Here is a 21206-nt window from a genome sequence, read left to right on the forward strand (position 1 = left end):
AAATACAATAATAAGACACTGAAAGATGACCAATCGACCTCCGTGAAGGGCCTTCCATTACACAGGACATGTTACGTTTTTAGTGACTTTTGATGCATTTGACCTAGAAACAATTTTTTTGTTAAATTATGCAGCAGATGATGGAGTATGTGGCAAGTACATAATTATTGGGCAACAAAGCCCTGCTGCACAATCACATAATTCCAGAGGCCGTGCCTGTATTTGAATATTTACATCTTGGAACAGGGGGAACCCCTTGAGTAAAACGCACCTGTCTTCAAACAGCCAACTGGTGTCTGCCTGTACCCAGTGCCATAAGCCAGGCAAAGACTAGGGAGCAAGTTAAAGACGAGCACTGGCCAGATAAAAAGTCCAGGATTTATGCATTGCCCTTAAGAAAATAACTGGAGAGACCACTCTCTTCTTTGCAAAGCTGCCTCCATTAATAACCTCCCCCGAACCTTCCAAAGCCCCAGAGGTGGAGCCACCCAAGTGTAGACTTTGCGGGGTAGGAGAGAAGGGAAAACAAGGAGAGTGATAAGAGTATTGTATGAAGTGAAATAAAGGATTAAGTGAAGATATAACACATTTCCCTTACTTAACAAAGAAAGGGAGAACATCTCAAACCACCCAAAAATATACAAAATTAGTTCCCTCCACTTTAAACTAAAAGGAACTCGGCTAACGTACACATTTGAACAAAGAAGGAGGCATAAACCAACTTATTTTCTAATAACCAACTAGAAGATTAAGAATTGATTGGTTTAAAACATTCATAACATCATGGTACTCTTCTCTCTTGAAGATCTACAGGCACTGATCCCCCTCTGTTGGATCAGCCGCTTTATCCTGTGTGACTACCCTGCGTCATATCCTCCTAGGTGGCATCCACCCAGCCCATGCTAAATGTCCGCCTGTTCTCAAGACTTACCACAGGACACCACACCTACACGATCTTCATAGCAGCAGAAACTGTTGGATGAATCATTATATGGTGCCCCAGGTCTCCTGATCTGTACTTGGTTCACAAACTTCCCAACATCTGCTCGTCACCTTTTAAGGTTAACATGGAGATTGCAGTATTTGATATGATGGTATTTTATGCTGACCATGATCCATTTTCTGTCACTCAACCTACCGGTTGAATCCTAACTTTGAGGTTGCAAGTTTTGTACAAGGTTGCCTCTCTTTCCAGCAGGCAAATAGGGATGAATATGCTAGTTAGAGTATGAGGCGTGGTGTGGTTAGGTCACAGTGTGTTTTGAAGTGTCACTTTGCCTAGAGTTTTGCTAACCCATGCTGGTTGGAGACATTCTTTTACCACACAATTGATTCTGTCAAACAAACTTATCTCCAAGTCAGTATAAGGCTATCTTTTGGTAACCGGTATCTAAGTTACTTAAGGATTTCTTCATTTGATCAGATCTGAACTGCACACCATTATCAGTCAAACCTCCCGTTGCTAACCTTTCAATTCTAACCTTTGGTGGTCTGACCTGGTCACCATCCTGCTTATCGGGCAAGTTGATGCAAACATGTGCAAAGGATTTCCTTTGGAAGAGGTAGATAACGCCCTCTCTGTTTGGAAATAGGTGTGACTGGCTTGGGAGGGGTAGCCTCTCCAAGCCACTGGTTTGCTTCGAAGTGCACATTTGGTGCCCTCTGTGCCTGTGCATAAACCAGTCAACACCGGTTCAGGGACAATACCCCCCCAACCCCCGTCCCTGCTCTGGCACTAAACTGGACAATGGAAAGGGAAGTGACCACATCCCCTGTCTATCACCACCACAGGGGTGGTGCTCAGAGCTCCTCTAGAGGATCCCTCGTTTCTGCCATCTTGATTCTAAGGTTGGCAGGGAACTCTGGGAGCATCTGAGTGGCCAGGCAGGTGATGTCAGAGCTCCCTCCTGGTTGGTACTTACCTGGTTAGGTGACCAGTCCCCCTTTCAGGGCTATTTAGGGTCTCTCTCTTGGGTGGGTCCTCAGATTCAGCTTGCAAGATTCCAGCAGGACTCCTCTGCAACCTTTACTTTGACTAAGTCGCAGCTCAGTTGTTGATGAGCTTACAGTTTCAGTCCATACACAGACTTGATGTGCCAAATGGCACAGTTGAGTTGGGAAACTCTTAGATCTTCAGCAGGCCTTGGCACATATAAACTGGGAGCTGGTATGGACACTCACTTGCCTTCATGCACAGTTCAACACCCTTAGCCTGGAGAACCATGATAGTGAGTATGGAGGCTGGCATGACCTCCTACAGATCATTACCAACAGGTGGGATGAACGATGTTGGGGCTGTGGATACAAAGGCACTGGCCCTCACACATAAGTGGATACTGTCAGCAAATGCAGGTCTTCATTGGACCAGGCACTGAACTTGTGGTCTCAAAGATCCCCTCCCCCCCCCGCCCCACACACACACTCACACTCACACTCTGACACGGCATATTGCATATGGTTGCAGTGATAACTGGGTTGCTCAACAGTTCCAGACCTACAGTGTTCACTGCCTTTGATAAAGGAAACCCCTAACGGCAGCACTTTTGATAGCTAGGCTTATATTTTGGACTCAATAAGGCAGGTTCTATCACGTTCTTCTGTTCAGGTAGCAGCAGGAGGAAAGTGCTGTGTCCTTAGTCTTGAGGCATACTTCCTGCATCTTTGGGTGAGACTGCCTCTGATAACAGCCTTTATCTGCAAAATTACAGAACTGCTCCATTTGAAAAGGTGAACTTTGAATAACCCTAAGTGGTCTGTTTTATATTCGGACACCAATGGTAGTTAGTCCCAGGCCAACTGGTCACCTAAATTCCTGCTTCTCCTGCCACAGAACAGGAATCATGATGTGGGAGCAATGGGCAGGCAACCCTTCTCTTCCATATGCCCTTGGTCCCAGTCCTTTGTTCAGGCGTGATATTGCTCCTACCACAGGGTGACCTACTGGAATTGCCTCTGCGATGAGAACTCAAACACAAATTCTCTGGTTTGCACTGGCTTTTGCAGGAACGGGGAAGAGGAGAGCAGGGGGAATAGGCAGGTAAGGGGAAGACATCAGCTAGGACTACTTATAAACTCTATATTCTTAGGGCCTACATACATTATAAGGGGGACCTGAAAATGGGTACCTTTTACCTCTCTCACTCAGCAAACTTGGGGGCAATCATGTTGAGACTACATGATTCACACAGTGAAGCTGCTATGGAGTCTACCCAATGGGGTGCAGTAAAGAGGCTTTGAACCTATGAATATCAATCAGCTGCTACCAGCCGTTAGTTGTGTAATAGTCTGGTTATGGACAGTTTTAGATGAATTGGTGTTGCCCAACAGAGTCTAGCAATCTATTGATGAGGAACACCGAAAACAAGTAAAGCGAGCACCTGTATGAGACTTGAGAGCAGTCTTCTGCACAAGAAAACCTATTGAACCATCAGAATGAAAAAGTAAAGAGTAGAAAAGCACACGGCTCCTTTGACTCTGCAGCTTGATTTCCCGGCATATGTGATTGCGTGTGGTATGTATATAGCAGAAACCTAGCCGAAAGGCAGTAGAATACTGCGCAGGCACTGGGTAGCTGGTTTGTGGACTGGTACTGCATCATTATGTGACGCTCTGTAAAAAGGTGAGTCTTTCAATCAATCCTCAATTACAGCAGGTTTGGGGCAGTCATATGGATAAAGGGACGATATTCCAGATCCTAGGTGCATAAATGGAGAAGGCCTGTTGCCATGTTTATTTTTAGGTTAAGCGTTCAACTCGTGTATCCTTTTGGTATACTTTTTATGGCTTAAATTGATTTCATTTGTTGGTTGCAGTGTTCTTTAAACTTCTTGCTTTCCAGTGGTCAGTTCTGCCTTTTTCTCCCTCCTTTTTCTGTTTCAGAGCAGTGACCAACCACTGTATTATTCCACTTTGGTTTCTTTATCTGTTGCTGTGACTGACTATTTTTATTATTTTTTGGTGCTTCCCTTTCACTGTGGGTGTTTTAGGCTGGTAGCTGCCTGCGTTTAATTGCAGCATTCCGCTCCTTCCATTGCCTCCCATGTTTTTGATATTTTGTTTTGGCTTTTTCAGTGCTGTCCTCGTTTACCTTTGGGTCCTAAAATAAGCTTATTTGACAAAATAAACACTGGTTGTGTAGCTCACTGCTCATGAAAGCCACAATATGCCCTTTCTGGTAGAATGTAACTAAACCTAGAAGCATTGATGTGAAACTTGCTTAGCCTCTCATCTCAAGTCCCTCTCTCTCGAGAGCCCACCCTGCAAGCACTCACGACATGACACACAGGGCATTGCTTATCTCCTTTATTGGGTCCATAAAACTTCTCAGACTGCTCTGCTTGTTGAAATGTGAGGCAAGAATGCTTTCAAGACTTTTCATTCAGTTAAAATTAAAATAAAATACTTTTCCAGCCTTATTTTCCAATTTCTGCTCAGATGTTTACACAGCGCAAGGTAGTGCAGTCATCGTGCTTGTGATTTCTGATGTCCGTAATCGCCAGTGACCACCAAAACATGGCAGGAAAAGACAAAATTATGAGACTATCTTGACCAATTTATGTGGCAAGAACAGTCCAGTTCTAAATTTACGATGCCAACAGCTCTAACTCAAGAAAAAGAAAGACCTATTGCATTGCAAATGCTTTTTGGTGTTTCTGTCTACTTCTTCATCTCCAAATTGATGGTGACTTGGCAGCGGTTATGCAGAGAGCCACCAGATGTTGAGCTTATCAGCTGGATAGGTGGGGGATGTTGGTCCTGATGGTTTTGCAAACTATGTAACTCAATGTTTCCCGAACTGTGGGTCACTACCCACTGGAAGGTTGCCAGCTGATTTTTTTTTTTTTTTTTTTGGGGGGGGGGGGGAGGGGGTGGAGGGGTTGCAAAAACTCAAATGTAGTGGTCATTTTAAAGGAAAATTTGTTGTCTGTAAATAAGTGTGCAACCAAATGATGCTTGAGTTACATTAAAATTGGGTTGTGGTTCTAAAAAGTTTGGAAAGCACTGATTTAGGTGGCGCAGTTCATCAAGGGGAGGAGTAGGTGGGGGTAATGTGGTCCTATTTTGTTCAGGTCTGTAATGAGACATGCTGCATCTTGTAACTTGCCTTTACTGGGGGGAGGCATCATTGTGGAGTCTGGGAGACCATAGAGCAGGGCATTGCCATAGTTCAAAGTCACACTTTTTTAATCTCATCTTAGTATCTCCCTGAATCCTACGGTTATCTTGTACCACAACTCACTTGTTCGCTCTATTAGGGTTACGTGTGCGCTATCCAATCTGAAGCCACATCCTTGGACGTTTGATCGGAAACTCCTCTTTGGAGGACGCATTTGTTCACTCGCTGGATAAGGAGGCAACTTTTTGTTTTTTATATATAGCGTAACCTGGGCTCAACCTCCTCCCTTATGGTTTGGGATGCTTTTAAGGCCATTTGTAGGGATCACACCTAGCACACAGTCATCCTTCCGTTGGAAGTAGATTGCTCAATCAGAGGGCAACTTTCATTCTACCCTTACTCACCTACAGCCTCTTATGGTTTACTCTGCAGTTGCCCAAGACTGGTGGGCACTTGCGTCCTTGATGGATCTGTTTGTGTTGGCCCAAGCTTCCTTTCAGAAACATATGCTCGATGGTATTATTAAGAAGCCCCGGGCCAAGCAACTGACTTTTAAACAGCAATGAAATGGGCCCAATACTACTTTCTTTTCAGGTTTGCGACAGAGCGAATGCATCTGTCATTTCTGGGATTAGGAGTTCCTAAAGCAGTACTTGTCACTGATCCAGCCCTTATCCATGACGGGTTTAGTAGTTTCTACCAAAAGCTTAATGATGAGGAAGTAGTATTGCTCAGTTTCTCTGATTATATAATCATCGGACACTTTACTGCACAGCAAACTAGACTGGATGGTCCAATATCTGCTTCTGAAGTAGAAATCACAATTGGCCAGGTGGCACGCGGCAAGGTCTGTGGTCCCAATCGACGTCCATTCGGATTTTATGCTAGATTATTGCACATCTTAGTTCTGGTCCTCTGTGAATTGTTCAGTTCTTTTGAGCTACTGGGGCAGGACCCCTAAGAAAGGGAAAGATCCCTTTCCCTGTGGGACCACTCTAGGGCCACAAGACCTCTTGCTAGCTTCCTGTGGACATTGCAAAGGAATGGTACACACCGAGAAAGGGTGTTTTTAGCCACAAGAAGTGCAAAGAAATAGGGAAAGCCCTGCTCAGGTGCTACATCCAACTATTTTCTACTCCCAGGATATAGATTGCTCTCATGGAAAGTGGATGCTCAGCACTACAATTTGCTCCTTACAGGCAACATCACTCCCAATTTGTTGCCCCCTGGAATTCACATGTAACCTGGCTACTTTGATTTCTTTTCTTGTCAGGATAGAACAACCACCCAGGAAGAATGAGAAAGCTGAATTGCACCCGTTCACCAGTTCAAGGAATTTAGTGCTTTCACTGGGGTCCATTTCTCAAGGTTCTTCGCCTTTTGAGTATTGCACCATGTTCTTTCTTTCTAGTGTCTGTAGTGAACAGTACGTGGCGGTGAGGTAATGGATCAACAAAAAGAGATAATTTTTTGTCTCTCTCTGAATCGGGAGAAAGAGGTTGCCTTTATATTGGGAAATAATAAGCCTTATCTTTGATTTGGGGTGTTTTTAACATTTCTTCTAGTTCAACTAAATGTTATCCTAAAACAGTAGGTTTCCTGGATGTTGGTCGGGGGTAACGAAGGACCATGGGCGAGCCAGTCGCTCTGTTTGCTGGGTGCAAAGGCAAGCTCTTTGGGTAAGATACATGACGGGGACTTGAGTCTGCATGGAAATACCTTGAACCAGAACTGTTTGCGTTTTGGAGGGTGAGGTTTGTAAACAGAAGTACCTGATTGCAGATCAGTATATGCAGAAACATCTCAAGGGTTCCGTGAAGTGTCTACATCCGAAACAATTTTACCTTCCCAAACTGATTACCCTAATTCAAATCTTTGATAAAAAGGAAGGCGTCATTCGAAAATAGTACACATATAAGAATACAAAAGAGCTCTTGAGTATACGCCTCTGTTCTTGATGACATTCAGAATATGTGGGAGCAGCAGCTAGCCTTATGTAGACTACAGAAGGTGCAGAATTATGTAGCTAGTGCAGTTTGATATACCTCAAAGTCTCCACGTGTTGCTAACCCTATGAGCTCTTCCATGTTTGGAGTTTGAGCTCCATGCATCAGTTTCTGGTTGGAATGACTAAGACTAAGTCAGTGAGATGACATGTACCAACCAGACATTTGACAGCTTTAAGGGGCAACTTGGTCGCTGAGAAGTGTGTGTTTTTTTTTTTTTTTAAACATTTGGCAACAATTGAGTGTGAGCTCCATGAACCATTTAGTAGTGTGGATTGGAATACAGGAATGAGCTTCCCCTTGAACCATGTATGATTCCCAGGCTTGCTCAGTTGAAGAACTGTCTAAAGATTCATCAGTTTCAGATGGTATGACGTGGTACAATGCAGTGGCTAGCTCATCAGTACCACAAGCTTTTGACACTTCAAAAACCATTTCTGGTTCCCAGTGTTTTGTTATTTAGAATTGTTTGCACCATCTTACCGAATAGAAGGTGTTTCAATGAAACCGATGCCGCCCTGTTCACACGTTGTTATAACTTTTCCTTGTTTTATAGATGTTTTAATCATATTGCACATTGGCTCCTATGTCTAAAACGCATCTGGTTGGTTGGGTGGATAACCTAGTGAAATAAACTCTCCTTGTTGACATCTGCTATGACTTCAGTCGTCAAATCCTGGCAAGCCCAATTGGCCACTTTCCCTTTAGAAGTTGATAAATTGAGTGCACTTAAATTTTGTAATTGTTACCCCTTGCCACTGCTTAGAAATGGCACAAACTGTTGCTCAATGCAGTACAATCATTTTATTACTGTTATCAATGACAGTGGTTTTATTAGCTGTCCAGGCGCGTGCTGTTATGATGCTCTTCTGGATCTCACACTCGGAGCACAAGATGTAATCTCTTTGACACCAGGGATGGGTCCCACGTATCACCTTCTGTACTAAGCAGCAGGTGATGTGTGGCACCCACCCTTGTAGCCGACTGGGTGGGGAAGGGTGTTTTTAGAGGTGCATTACCCCACCCCTTCACAGTCTGCCAGTATGAGCAATTCTCTACATTTATTAAAGTGTGAACATTGGACCCTGTGTAATCATGAATAGACAGTGTAAGTCTCATGTGTGCTCCTCAATGCACCCTTTTCTTATCCACAGAGTTAACTTCACATACCGCAGCAAGACAACTTCTTGCTGGACAGGTTTTCAGTCTGGCGTTGCCCAAAATGAGCATTACTCTTTAAATAGATTGCTGTATGTAAACATACCACTTTACTACTACATATCTACCACAATTATAGATTTCTTCTACCCATTAGAAAACTAGATCTTCCTACATGGTGCAAACAGCGGTGCTAGAAGAACTTTCAGAGTATGGGCGCTACTCAGTATTACATAACTGATGTCATAGGGGTTGTGAAAAATCAAAATATCTGTGTCTCAAGTGTAGGAAATGAGCTATGCCCATTCAACAGGAGAGCAGTGAATTTTGTGTGTGTAGCTGGTGGTGCATTTTGAAACACACTGCTGCAACAATATTACTAAAGCATGGTGTGGTAGCACACTGCCCTTTACAGATGGCACATTTTTCCATTTAAACGGCCACTACATTTGCATAATCATGTATGCGAGTACATTTGCGTAGCAGGAGCCTAGCTACTAAGTAATGGAGTGGTAAACAGGGGTGAGACCCAGGGATACAACATACAGAAAGGCATGGAAACAAGTGTTCCTTCCATTTGTGCGCTGGTATAGTGTTCTTTGAACAGATTAGTATTCCGTTTCTTCCTGAATTGCAGGAGACTTAGACCGAGTTTGGTGGCAGTGTGGATGCTTTTTGACATCCGGGGACCAAGGACAAAAAAGAGCTGGCTGTGGGTTTTTCTATCTTGCACATTTTTGTCTCCAGTCTTGCAATGTTCCTGCATCTGGTATGGCACTCATTGCCCAACTGAGATCATTATTCTCTGTGCCAGGGCATTTGAGGTGTCATTATAATGGATTTTAGATCGAGTGATTTTCTTTTTTTATTTTTTTAAGAAGAAGATGCAGGGCTGGAGGAGGAGCCAATGTAATTGCTTCATTTTGGAGTTGTGTCTGTGAGGTGAAGCTGTCCAGGTTTGTTAGCCAGGCTTAGATCTATTGTTGGTGAACATGCAGGACCTTACATCACTTCTGGAACTCCCTCTTCTGCTCCTGTGCTGCACTGCTGATCTTCGTTCACTGTTGACCCAGCCCTGCATCCACAGAAGGGTGGATAGTGGCTCCTGCCACCACCAGACACTCTAACTTGAACTGGACTTGGTTCCCTTCCTTTGCAGGTCATCTTCTTTCAGGATCCACCTTTTGGGTTCTTCCATTTTTGTCTGAGTCTTGCACAATCCTTTTCCAAAGTCCTTCTGTTGGGTTTGGGGGAAACCAGGTACATACCTCTTCTCTCCTGGTCCCTGGAGGGCACCCTTGTACGTACCTTTTGGGGTTCCTAGTTCCTCCAGTTCACTTCTTCTGATTCCACATCCTTGGGTGGGGGACTGCCTTTCACATTCCACTTTCTTAGTATATGGATTGGCCCTCCCCTAGGGCCCCCACTGTTTGCTATTGCTTTTACCAATGCCTATTGCTTTCTATGCTATTTACTGACTTGTAATGTGTATATATTAATGTGTTTACTTCCAGTTGGGGTTTTGCCTATACAGTATTTTAGTGTTTGTGTTACTATAATAAAGTGCCTTTATTTTTATAACACTCTGTAGTGCTTTCATGTGTGTAAGTGCTGTGTCACTGTGGTGGTATTGCATAAGCTTTGCATGTCTCCTAAGCTCTAGATAAGTCTTGGCTGCTCATCCACAGCTACCTCTAGAGAGCCCTGGCTTCCTATACACTGTCTACACTTCACTAATAGGGGATACCTGGACCTGGTCTAAGGTGATAACAACATAGGTGCTCACCACCCACCAGGCCAGCTTCCTACAGTTGCTAATAGATTTATATTGCTGCAGAACAGTTGTTTCTGTCAAACACCATTACCTTGGAATCCAGTTCTGCAGAAGAGCACTTATGGATCGAATTCAGAGGTTGCTGGACAAAGCAGTTCTAAGAACAAGTTACTTATCTTCAGTAACCCCTTTTCTGGCAGAAACTCTATGTAAACGCAGTCTCCTCAACTTGTGAATTTCCCCGGGCACCAGTCTGGATCTGGAAACTTTTGCTGTCATTTTCCTTGCACATCAACTAGCAGCATCATACAAGCTCCGTGTCAAATGTTTCTTGCCCCCAGAGGTGATGTTGGCGGGCCCACCATATATGCGCCATCTCCACACACTGACGTCCGTTGTTTGCTGTTCTGTCTGTGCTGTTGGATGTGGAACTTCCGTTAGATGCAGAACCACCATTGGATGGTAGTGTGCAGACCTTCAGATTTGGGATCTTATTAATGGATTGTATGAGACCGTTCCACAGAATGGCGAAGAAGGTGGGTCGGGGAGAGATTTGCAGTTAGTCTAGACGTTATCGAAGGTAAGTAACTTATTCTTCTGACAGAGACTGGATGTCAAGGCAGTAGTACTTCATGAAGGTGGGAAGGGGTGTCCCTGGAGCTGACTGGAAAATGTCTAGAACCAAGAGTAATAACAGCCTTTTCTCTGGTGGGGATGAGTGTGCAAGCCTTTTGTGGGTAGAGAAATTCAGTCTGATTCCTTTCCAGACTCTCCAATACATAGGCTCTTTGTTCTAAACATCATTGGGGGTGGTGTCCCTTTTAGAACTTAGAAAGGTGAAGCTACAGGCTCATGTGAGGGAGCTTTTGGCTAGGTCACTAGTCTCACCGAGGAGTGGCTGGTTGTCCAGGACAACATGGCTTCAAAGGAGGTAATTGATCCAGAAGCACAGTTGCAGCTTTATCCTCTGGAAAACCATCTGTTACAGTACTGGATTCTAGTTTAACAAGACCTTGCACAAGCCCTCCAGTGGTGGCTTCATCCAGAATCTCTTAACAAAGGTTGTCTGTCTCTCCTTCCCAGTCCCAGTGTAATTCTGACACATGCCACTGGTGTGAATTTTGAGGGGCCACATTCAAAAGTGATATGTGGAGGGAGGTAAAGGGCCAAGAATTGATGGGTTCAACTAGCCCTTCTTCATTTCGGCCCTTTCTTGAAAGATCAGTCAGCGTTGGTAAGAAAAGACAACCAGATCTTCGGAGCTTGCTTTTATCAGGAAGGTACACATTTCTTCCCATCTAGCTCTGTTGGTATACATGATTTGTCTCTTGGCGGAGGACAATGTTCTCAAGGTTGGTGCAGTGCATCTTCTGGGGACAGAGCATGGGCAAGCAGACCAGCTGAGCTGGTCCTTCCTGTCTACCATCGCCCTTTGTCCCCAACCCATAGTATTCCACCTGACTATTCAGAGGGTCTGAGCCCCTTGTCTGGACCCGTTTGTCACTGTACAGAAGTTTGGGCAGTGAAAGCATTGGCAGTTATATGGCCCAAGGGTCTGTTGTATTCATTTCCACCAATTCTGCTGATCTCAAACATTCAGCAGAAGATCCAGGAACACCAAGCAGAGGTAGTACTAAAAGTTCCTTACTGGCCTCGAAGTCCCAGGTACTATCTGTTAGTCCACAGGGGCTTCCTTCTGTCAAGCCCTCTCCTCTCAGGTGCACAGTCTTAAGCACAACAACTTTGCTTTGTTTCCGATTACAGGTTTATAACTTGAGAGGATGACATTGCAATCCTTAGGATGTTCTGTAGAGATGGCTGCAGATATTTAATAGTGCACATGGTCAGTCACTGTAAAGGTCTATGCCAGACAATGGCAGTAGTTTTTGAACAGGTAGTTTTCTAACTTTTTTTTTTTTTTTATCACATTACTTATAAGTCCCTGAAAATTCTTTATTTTCTATCTTTTTTTTTGTGTGTTTTTGAGAGAGAGATGGGTTTGTGCTGGGACTGTCTGTATCTACTTTATGCAGGCAGCTGACTGCAACTTGAACTTTTAGGAACTTGTGTGCGTTCTTTAGACACCTTGGTTAGTTTTTCTTAAAAGATCACTATATCTTTCTCCTAATTATTCTTGGGACATACCTTCAGTTTTGAAGTTTCTCTGGCGGGTCTCCTTATGAGCCTTTGGATTTAATTTCGGTCTTTTATGGTTCCTTTTTTGACCGCTATGTGTTCTGGTAGACAAAGAGAGGAACTTGATGCCTTGCTGTGTACTAAACCTTTTCTTTTGGTTCTTTTACTGATAAGCTTATCTTTTTTTTGCCCAATCTTCCTTTTCCAGTCTACGTCTCAGAATATTTGGTTTTACTAGTAGTTACACATTTCCTTGTTTCCTGGGGTGGGGTATAATATATGCTTGATTTCCATGCGGAATTAAGGCTTTATGTGGACAGGACCCCTCCATTTGGAAAGATGGTGTCACAGTTTGTAACCTTTGGCTTGGCAGAGCAAGGATTACACACTTCATCAGCTTTGAGTAGGAACTTAAGCAGACAATTTAATGGCCTTTGATGGTTTATCTTTGGTCTCAACACTACAAGTAAGATCAATCATGGGCATAGCTGATTCCTGGGTAATGTTAAATGGAGCAACCATGAGAGATGTCTGTTGAGCTTTTATGTGGACAATCCCATATATGTTCATGGTACAGTAGTCTCCAGATCAGAGGTGGTGTTTCTGCATACTTTCATGAAATAGTTCCAAGTTTAGTTTTGGATGACAAGTGCTCATTAAATCATGGGGTGAATGTAGTAGTATATATGTTTTTTTCTGGTTTGTTTGGATATGCTTTCATTCAATATGAACTGGGACAAGGAAAACAATTGAGGAAGTGATGATCCAGTTACTTAGTGGTGATCTTTATTACTCTGACCTCTCCGGTCTTCCTCATTTTAATCCAAGATTGCCTTTCCGCCCCTACCTCAGGGTAAGAGATAACAACTAGAAAAAGGTTTATCAGCTTGATGCATACTAAGAATGTTCTGTGGCACAAGAAGGAGGAATAGGCTATATTTATAGTTTCAAGCTTATTTGCTCCTATAGGTAAAGTGTGTCTGCCAGGAGAAACATTTTTCTCTTTCAGTAAGGGCTGAGATAAGGTAGAACTCAGAGTAATGAAGATTACCTGTAAGTAACCAGGACATTTCTCACATAGAAAATGGTGTAACCAGGTGCATGATAAGGTGTAATGAGTGCCCTTCTCATGATCCTAAATAATTAGGAGTTTACATAAAAGTATGACCAATTAGTGCTATATGCCTGCAGTCTAAAAGGTTGATCTTACATTGAATGTGTAACCCTCATTGCATCCATATGATGTGAAATGTTTCCTGAGTTAGTTTCACAGAAATATATGTTCCAAGGAAATGATGCATTTGCTAGATATTTTTCAGAATACAGTTAAGGGCTTTGTGATACAGAGAGCCAGTGGGATTGCCACCCCACCCCCCCAAAAAAAAACCACTGAGTACTATTTGAGTGAGATGTGTTTTGGGTAACAATCAGTCCTATTAGATATCTCGGGTATAATTGAAAGCAGATGCCCTTTAATCACGGAAAGGCACACACAAACTCTAGGAAACCAGGGATCTGCTTTAAAGAGGTGTGTTTTTTTGTTTTTTTTTTTAAATCAAAATCCTATCCTAGTGTATACAATATGAATAGCGCCTATTATGAAAATCGCCAAGATGGTGGCAACAAAATTTGCCAAAAGCTTCAATAACCGATTACACTGTAAAATTGATATCAAAAGTAATTCTTTGTATCAATGTTTATAATCCCACACTAATTTCTTTAGATAACTAAACTAATCTTAGCATTTAAGAATGGGCCTAATTCAGTTGTAAAGGGGTTCACACACCCCCATACCTCGTCTGAACAATAGATCCACTGTTCAGTGAAGTAGCAGCATCTGCTATTCTCATCTGCGCTGACAGGCAGGCTGATAAGCCCAGCACATAAAGGCTAAATGTGCCTCCCGGTAGCCTCAACAAAGGATGGTGATAACTGTTCTCAAGCCTTTGTACAAAGTTCCCCACCTGTCTCTTTACATCCTGTTCTTAGTTTACATAACCTATCTGATCACTGCTGAACCTTTCAGACGAAATAATTGGCAGAAAAAGCCTTGGCATACTTTCCCTTACGTTCTTTGGAACCATGCTGTTTATTATCAGCTTCTGTGAAACCGTGTTTATTATTGAAAACAATCACAGATAATTTGATTCGTACTGAGCATGAATATATTCAGGCACCCTTGACACTGCAGTGTATAATGGCATGAAAAAATAAGCATTCTGTATTTCTATAAATAACATGTATAATTCAAAAAGGGAGGTACATAAGAGGAAAAACATGATAATTATAAAGAGAGGCAGTTAACATCTTGATTCATTAAACTTGTTAATGTTGCTGAGTTGGATTGAAAATAAAGCAAGACTGCTGGTTACCAGCTAGGAAAAAAGAGTTGATAGTAGGAGAATTACTTTTGAGGGCATATCCTTAAGCCTCTGATGCAGGGATATTACTTGCATGTTCATGCGTCCAAAGGGAAGTTCTAATCTAAGTCCTATATTTGTTCATACCCTAGACAAGATCATTTTAAGGTAAAAGGTTTGCTCTCTGTGTTCTCCAATCCGATGAGCCACATATTAAAATGTGAACAGATACATTTTAATACAGGTTTGTTGAATGCTGACAAATCTTTTGTTGGAATAAAATAAAATTGAATATTTGGTCACGGTGGAAGTTGAGTCAGTTCTCGGGGTTCCAGACAGGTTGGCTATGCAATAATTTTTATTACTACTGAGAAGCACCTTTCATTATGAGACCTGGTCTAGCAGATAAGTTGTAGAGTGTGACCCGTGAAGGCAAGTCATGGAGTCCTGGCTTACTAAATTTTTTAATTGTGCGACCTTTAGCAACTCACTTTCTCTCCCTGTCGCCTGTTTCCCGTAACTGTGGAAAACCGGAACTGCTCAGAAATGGGTAGGATGTCAGTAGATGTCAGTACTTCAATAAATGTGTTCGTTTATTTAAACAAACAGCAGTATAAATAAATTAACTAAAGTCTTTTTTTTTTCTTTTTTTTTTTTTTTAAAGGTATTCCAATCTGGTATGTTTAAATCTCCTCCTTTGTATCATTTGTCACCAGGTCCAGCTTAGCACGCGCGACTGAACTGTTCATCTGGACTTAGAACATATGTCTTGTAACTGGGTCTGATCTATTTTATGCTAACTGCAATTTAACTTTCGCTTCAGCTCAACAGACGAGGACAAACAACCAAACAATATTTTATACTACGTCCCAGCTTTAACTACTGAGCAGAATCCAGGCCTAATACAACTTGATCTGTTTTAATTACAATTAAGGCCCCAGTTTACAAGCCATGAGTATTGTTGCCACTCTTCAGGCTGGTCTTCAGCATCTATCTCAGCATCGTGTGGCTTGGCTGTGCGCCGCAGGGCTGGGAACGTCCATTGCTGCTGCGTGGCTCTGGACATCATGGAAGAGAGAAAATGGGGCAAGAGGGAGAGGCAAGCTGGAACAGGTTGGTGTAGTCTCGCAGCTCTTGATTTACCCCATCAAGTCCTGCAAAGGCGTTTCTGTCTCCGAAGCAGAGTGCACTCCGCTGGGACTGAAGAATGGAGCGCTCCGGGATCGACACTGGCTCGTGATAAAAGAAGATGGGCACATGATCACTGCTCGACAGGAGCCTCGCATGGTCTTTATATCTGTCTCAGAAGAAAAAGGCCACTTGGTGCTGCATGCCCCTGACCAGGAAGATCTACTTGTTCCAATCAAGCTGCCTAAATCAAATCCAGTAAAGGATTGCCGGATCTTTGGTAAAGACATCCAGGGCAGAGACTGCGGGGATGAAGTTGCTAACTGGATCACCACCTTCCTAAAGAGCAGTGAACCATATCGTTTGGTTCAGTTTGAGCTCAACATGAAACCGAGGTCCTCAAAAGACACTGCTGATGTTTTCCGATCCACTGATAAGGTAGCATATCCGGACGCCAGCCCAGTCATGCTTCTTTCTGAGACCTCTCTCGAAGATCTGAACACAAAGTTGGATAAAAAAGTGTCCATACACAATTTCAGACCTTGCATTTTGGTTTCCAATTGCAGTGCCTTTCAAGAGGATTCTTGGGATAATATCCTCATTGGAAATGTGCAGCTGAAGAGAATAATGGCCTGCTCGAGGTGCATCCTCACCACTGTGGATCCGTATACAGGAATCTTGGATCGTAAAGAGCCTCTGGACACACTCAAGAGTTACCGGATGTGTGATCCCTCTGAGAAGCCTCTATACAAATCTTCTCCACTGTTTGGACAGTATTATGGTGTTGATAAAACAGGAGTACTTCATGTTGGTGACCCAGTGTTCAAAATGGTCGAATAACCGAAGGTCTCGCAAGTGTAGAGCATGCTTGGGTTCTCACAAAGGCCTTCTAATCAAAACGTAGATTTATAAGCAGCTACCACTGAATTATCACTGGAATGTGACCGCAAGCTTATTGTGAAAGCAGCAATTTTCCATGTATAACAACTGTGACTATGCTTCTCAAACGTGCTTAAAAGTTTTGTAAAGATTTGTAATGATCAACAATTTTTTACTGAAGTCTTGCTTGAGCAGGACACTGTTTCTTGAATAATACTTTCATAAACGTTGCTAATCAAAGAGATTGTAGTCATCTCATTGCATATTTTAAGTTTGTTTTGCTGAATTCTCACCATTTAACCTTCGTGTGTCCAGTTCTATGTTGCATTTTAAGACTCAATTATTATTATTTTGTAATTAATCGTGGGGGACTATTAATGGTGTAATTTCAGAATGCTGATTCTTTTTTTTCATTTGTTTGGAAAGATATTGCATTAAAAATATCGTTTTAATGCAATATTGTTGCTTTTTTAACAGTAGATGTTCCTGTTACTTCCTTTCCTTTTTATGGAAGGAGCTTGGTCCTCTCTTCTCCCTCCCCCCCCCCCCCCATCACACTACATACTTCTCTTATACACATTTATACGTATTTGTATACCTACATATATGTTTGTGTGTGTGTGTGTGTGTATATATATATATATATATATATATTCGATGGCATGTGTAGCTGCAGATACACATGCTGTGCACAGTCCGCCATCTAGTGTTGGGCTCGGAGTGTTACAAGTTGTTTTTCTTCGAAGAAGTCTTTTCGAGTCACGAGACCGAGGGACTCCTCCCATTTCGACTCCATTGCGCATGGGCGTCGACTCCATCTTAGATTGTTTTTTTTCCGCCATCGGGTTCGGACGTGTTCCTTTTCGCTCCGTGTTTCGGGTCGGAAAGTTAGAATCTCGGAAAAAAACGTCGGTATTGTTTGCGTTCGGTATCGGGTTAATTAGAACAAATCGACACCGAATTTTGAAGAGCTCCGGTGGCCCTTCGGGGTTTTTTCGATCCCCCGTCGGGGCCTGGTCGGCCCGGCCACGTGCGACTTCAAGGCTGATGGAACGGACCCCATTCCGCTTCTGCCCAAAATGCCATAACAAGTATCCGTATACGGATCAGCATCTGGTCTGTAACTTGTGCTTGTCCCCCGAGCACAAGGAGGATACTTGTGAAGCCTGTCGAACGTTTCGGTCGAGGAAGACGTTAAGAGACCGAAGAGCCAGAAGACTGCAGATGACGTCCACGCCGACAGGTCAAGAGCGTTTTGGGGAGGAAGAAGAAGCTTTCTCCATCCTCGAGTCGGACTCTGAAGAGCTCGACGCCGAAGAAACGCCAAAAACCGTGAGTAAGACGTCGAAAATCAAGACTCACGAGAAGTCGACAAAAGCCCAAGGGACGCCACCGCCAACAGGCCATGGCTTAACCCGAAAATTAGGTGACCGATCCAAGGCACCGAAAAAGGGCATGCTGGTGTCGAAGTCATCCGACTCCGGTCGAGATACCGCCACACAGCAACCTCGGAGCCGAGACAGCGGCTCCGAGAAGATTCGGCACCGGGACAGCGGCACCGTAGAAGTTCGGCACCGAGACACCACGCCGAAAATAAAGAAGGTTTCTTCGGAGCCTAAAAAGACGTCCGAAAAGGTTTCGGTTCCGCCTCGGAGCCGAAAACTAGTTCCTATACAGAGGAACAAGGATTAACCTCCCAAATGCATAGATTCGGAGAGGAGCTTGAAGCTGTAGAACCTGACTACACACAGAGAAGGCTTCACATTCATGAGGACACAGGGAAGATAACCCCTCTTCCCCCAATTAAAATAAAAAGAAAACTTGCCTTTCAACAAAAGGACAAGCAGCCACAGGCAAAAGTGGCAAGGAAGACAACCCCACCACCGTCTCCACCACCATCAATGCATGCATCACCAGTAACAACTCCACCACTGATGCACTCACCAGCTCATACTACAATGAGTCAGGATGATCCCGATGCATGGGACCTTTACGATGCTCCTGTATCGGACAACAGCCCAGACTCGTACCCTGCAAGGCCGTCACCACCTGAGGACAGTACATCTTACACACAGGTGGTCGCAAGGGCAGCTGCTTTTCACAACGTCACCTTGCATTCAGAACCAATTGAGGATGACTTTTTGTTTAACACCCTATCCTCCACCCATAGCCAATATCAAAGCCTTCCTATGCTCCCAGGAATGCTAAAACATTCGAAACAAATCTTTCAGGACCCAGTTAAAGGCAGAGCCATAACTCCAAGGGTGGAGAAAAAGTACAAGCCACCGCCAACAGATCCAATTTATATTACAACGCAACTAACACCAGACTCAGTAGTTGTCGGGGCAGCTCGTAAGAGAGCGAACTCTCATACCTCAGGGGACGCACCACCTCCAGACAAGGAGAGTCGCAAATTTGATGCTGCGGTCAAAAGAGTTGCAGCACAGGCAGCAAACCAATGGCGTATTGCCAATTCACAGGCACTTTTGGCAAGATATGATAGAGCTCATTGGGATGAGATGCAGCATTTCATAGAACACTTACCCAAAGAGTTCCAAAAAAGGGCGCAACAGGTGGTGGAAGAAGGACAAAGTATCTCAAATAATCAGATACGGTCTTCGATGGATGCAGCAGATACAGCTGCAAGGAGAGTAAACACTGCAATAACAATACGAAGGCACGCATGGTTGCGTACTTCAGGGTTCAAGCCGGAAACTCAACAAGCCGTGCTAAATATGCCATTTAATGAACAGCAGTTGTTTGGGCCGGAAGTCGATACTGCCATTGAGAAACTCAAGAAAGACACATATACAGCCAAAGCCATGGGCGCACTCTACTCCCCGCAGACCAGAGGCACATTTAGGAAAACACCTTTTAGGGGAGGGTTTCGAGGTCAACAGACAGAAACCACAACATCACAAGCAAGGCCTACTTACCAGAGCCAATATCAGCGGGGAGGTTTTCGGGGGCAATATAGAGGGGGCCAATTCCAAAAGAATCGAGGAAAGTTCCAAGGCCCCAAAACTCCTCAAAATAAACAGTGACTTACAAGTCACACAACCCCATCACATAACACCTGTGGGGGGAAGACTAAGCCAATTTTACAAACATTGGGAGGAAATAACAACAGACACTTGGGTCTTAGCAATTATCCAGCATGGTTATTGCATAGAATTTCTCCAATTCCCTCCAAATGTCCCACCGAAAACACACAGTATGTCAAAACAGCATATAGATCTTCTAGGACTAGAAGTTCAAGCATTGCTACAAAAAGATGCAATAGAATTAGTACCAAATCTACAGATAAACACAGGAGTTTACTCACTGTATTTTCTAATACCCAAAAAGGACAAAACTCTGAGACCAATACTGGATCTCAGAACACTAAATACCTACATCAAATCAGACCACTTTCACATGGTCACATTGCAAGACGTAATCCCGCTGCTCAAACAACAAGACTACATGACAACACTAGACCTAAAGGATGCGTATTTCCATATATCAATACATCCTTCACACAGGAAATACCTAAGGTTCGTATTCCAAGGAATACATTACCAATTCAAAGTGTTGCCATTCGGAATAACAACTGCGCCAAGAGTTTTTACAAAATGCCTGGCAGTGGTAACTGCACATATCAGAAGGCAGCAAATACATGTGTTCCCGTACTTAGACGACTGGTTAATCAAAACCAACACGATAAGACAGTGTTCACAACACACAAAATATGTCCTACAAATCCTCCACAAACTAGGTTTCTCCATCAACTATGCAAAGTCACACCTTTTGCCGTGTCAAACACAGCAATACTTAGGAGCGACAATCAACACAGCAAAAGGGATTGCCACTCCAAGTCCACAAAGAGTTTAAAAATTTCACAATGTAATACAGGCCATGTATCCAAAACAAAGGATACAAGTCAAAATGGTAATGAAACTACTAGGCATGATGTCTTCATGCATAGCCATTGTCCTGAACGCAAGATTGCACATGCGGCCCTTACAACAGTGCCTAGCATCGCAATGGTCACAAGCACAGGGTCAGCTTCTAGATCTGGTGTTGATAGACCGCCAAACATACATCTCGCTTCTATGGTGGAACAGTATAAATTTAAACCAAGGGCGGCCTTTCCAAGACCCAGTGCCACAATACGTCATAACAGATGCTTCCATGACAGGGTGGGGAGCACACCTCAATCAACGCAGCATCCAAGGACAATGGGACATACATCAACGGCAGTTCCACATAAATCACTTAGAACTGTTAGCAGTATTTCTAGCGCTGAAAGCATTTCAGCCCATGATAACCCACAAATACATTCTTGTCAAAACAGACAACATGACAACAATGTATTATTTAAACAAACAAGGAGGGACACACTCGACACAGTTGTGTCTCCTGACACAAAAAATATGGCATTGGGCGATTCACAACCACATTCGCCTAATAGCACAATTTATTCCAGGGATTCAGAACCAGTTAGCAGACAATCTCTCTCGAGATCACCAACAAACCCACGAATGGGAAATTCACCCCCAAATACTAAACTCTTACTTTCAAATTTGGGGAACACCTCAAATAGATCTATTTGCAACAAAGGAAAACTCAAAATGCCAAAACTTCGCATCCAGGTACCCACAAGATCA

General features: G+C 43.4%; 1 protein-coding gene across 5 annotated transcripts in view; it reads left to right on the forward strand.

Annotated features, from left to right (window-relative positions):
• LOC138264533 (mitochondrial amidoxime reducing component 2-like) overlaps positions 1-16799 on the forward strand; it is a 28096-nt gene extending 11297 nt beyond the window's left edge. For 2 of the 5 annotated variants that reach the window (XM_069212553.1, XM_069212563.1), the window contains exon 2: positions 15267-16799. In XM_069212553.1, coding sequence (XP_069068654.1) covers positions 15502-16518 — 1017 coding nt within the window. In that variant the 5' untranslated portion in view covers positions 15267-15501 and the 3' untranslated portion in view covers positions 16519-16799. Of the gene's footprint in view, positions 1-15214 lie in introns of all 5 variants that reach the window. The other 3 variants (XM_069212586.1, XM_069212576.1, XM_069212570.1) reach the window with 2 other exon arrangements.
• Positions 16800-21206: the final 4407 nt, after the last annotated feature.

The sequence above is a fragment of the Pleurodeles waltl genome, chromosome 1_1, assembly GCF_031143425.1.
Source record: "Pleurodeles waltl isolate 20211129_DDA chromosome 1_1, aPleWal1.hap1.20221129, whole genome shotgun sequence".
Lineage (NCBI taxonomy): Eukaryota > Metazoa > Chordata > Amphibia > Caudata > Salamandridae > Pleurodeles > Pleurodeles waltl.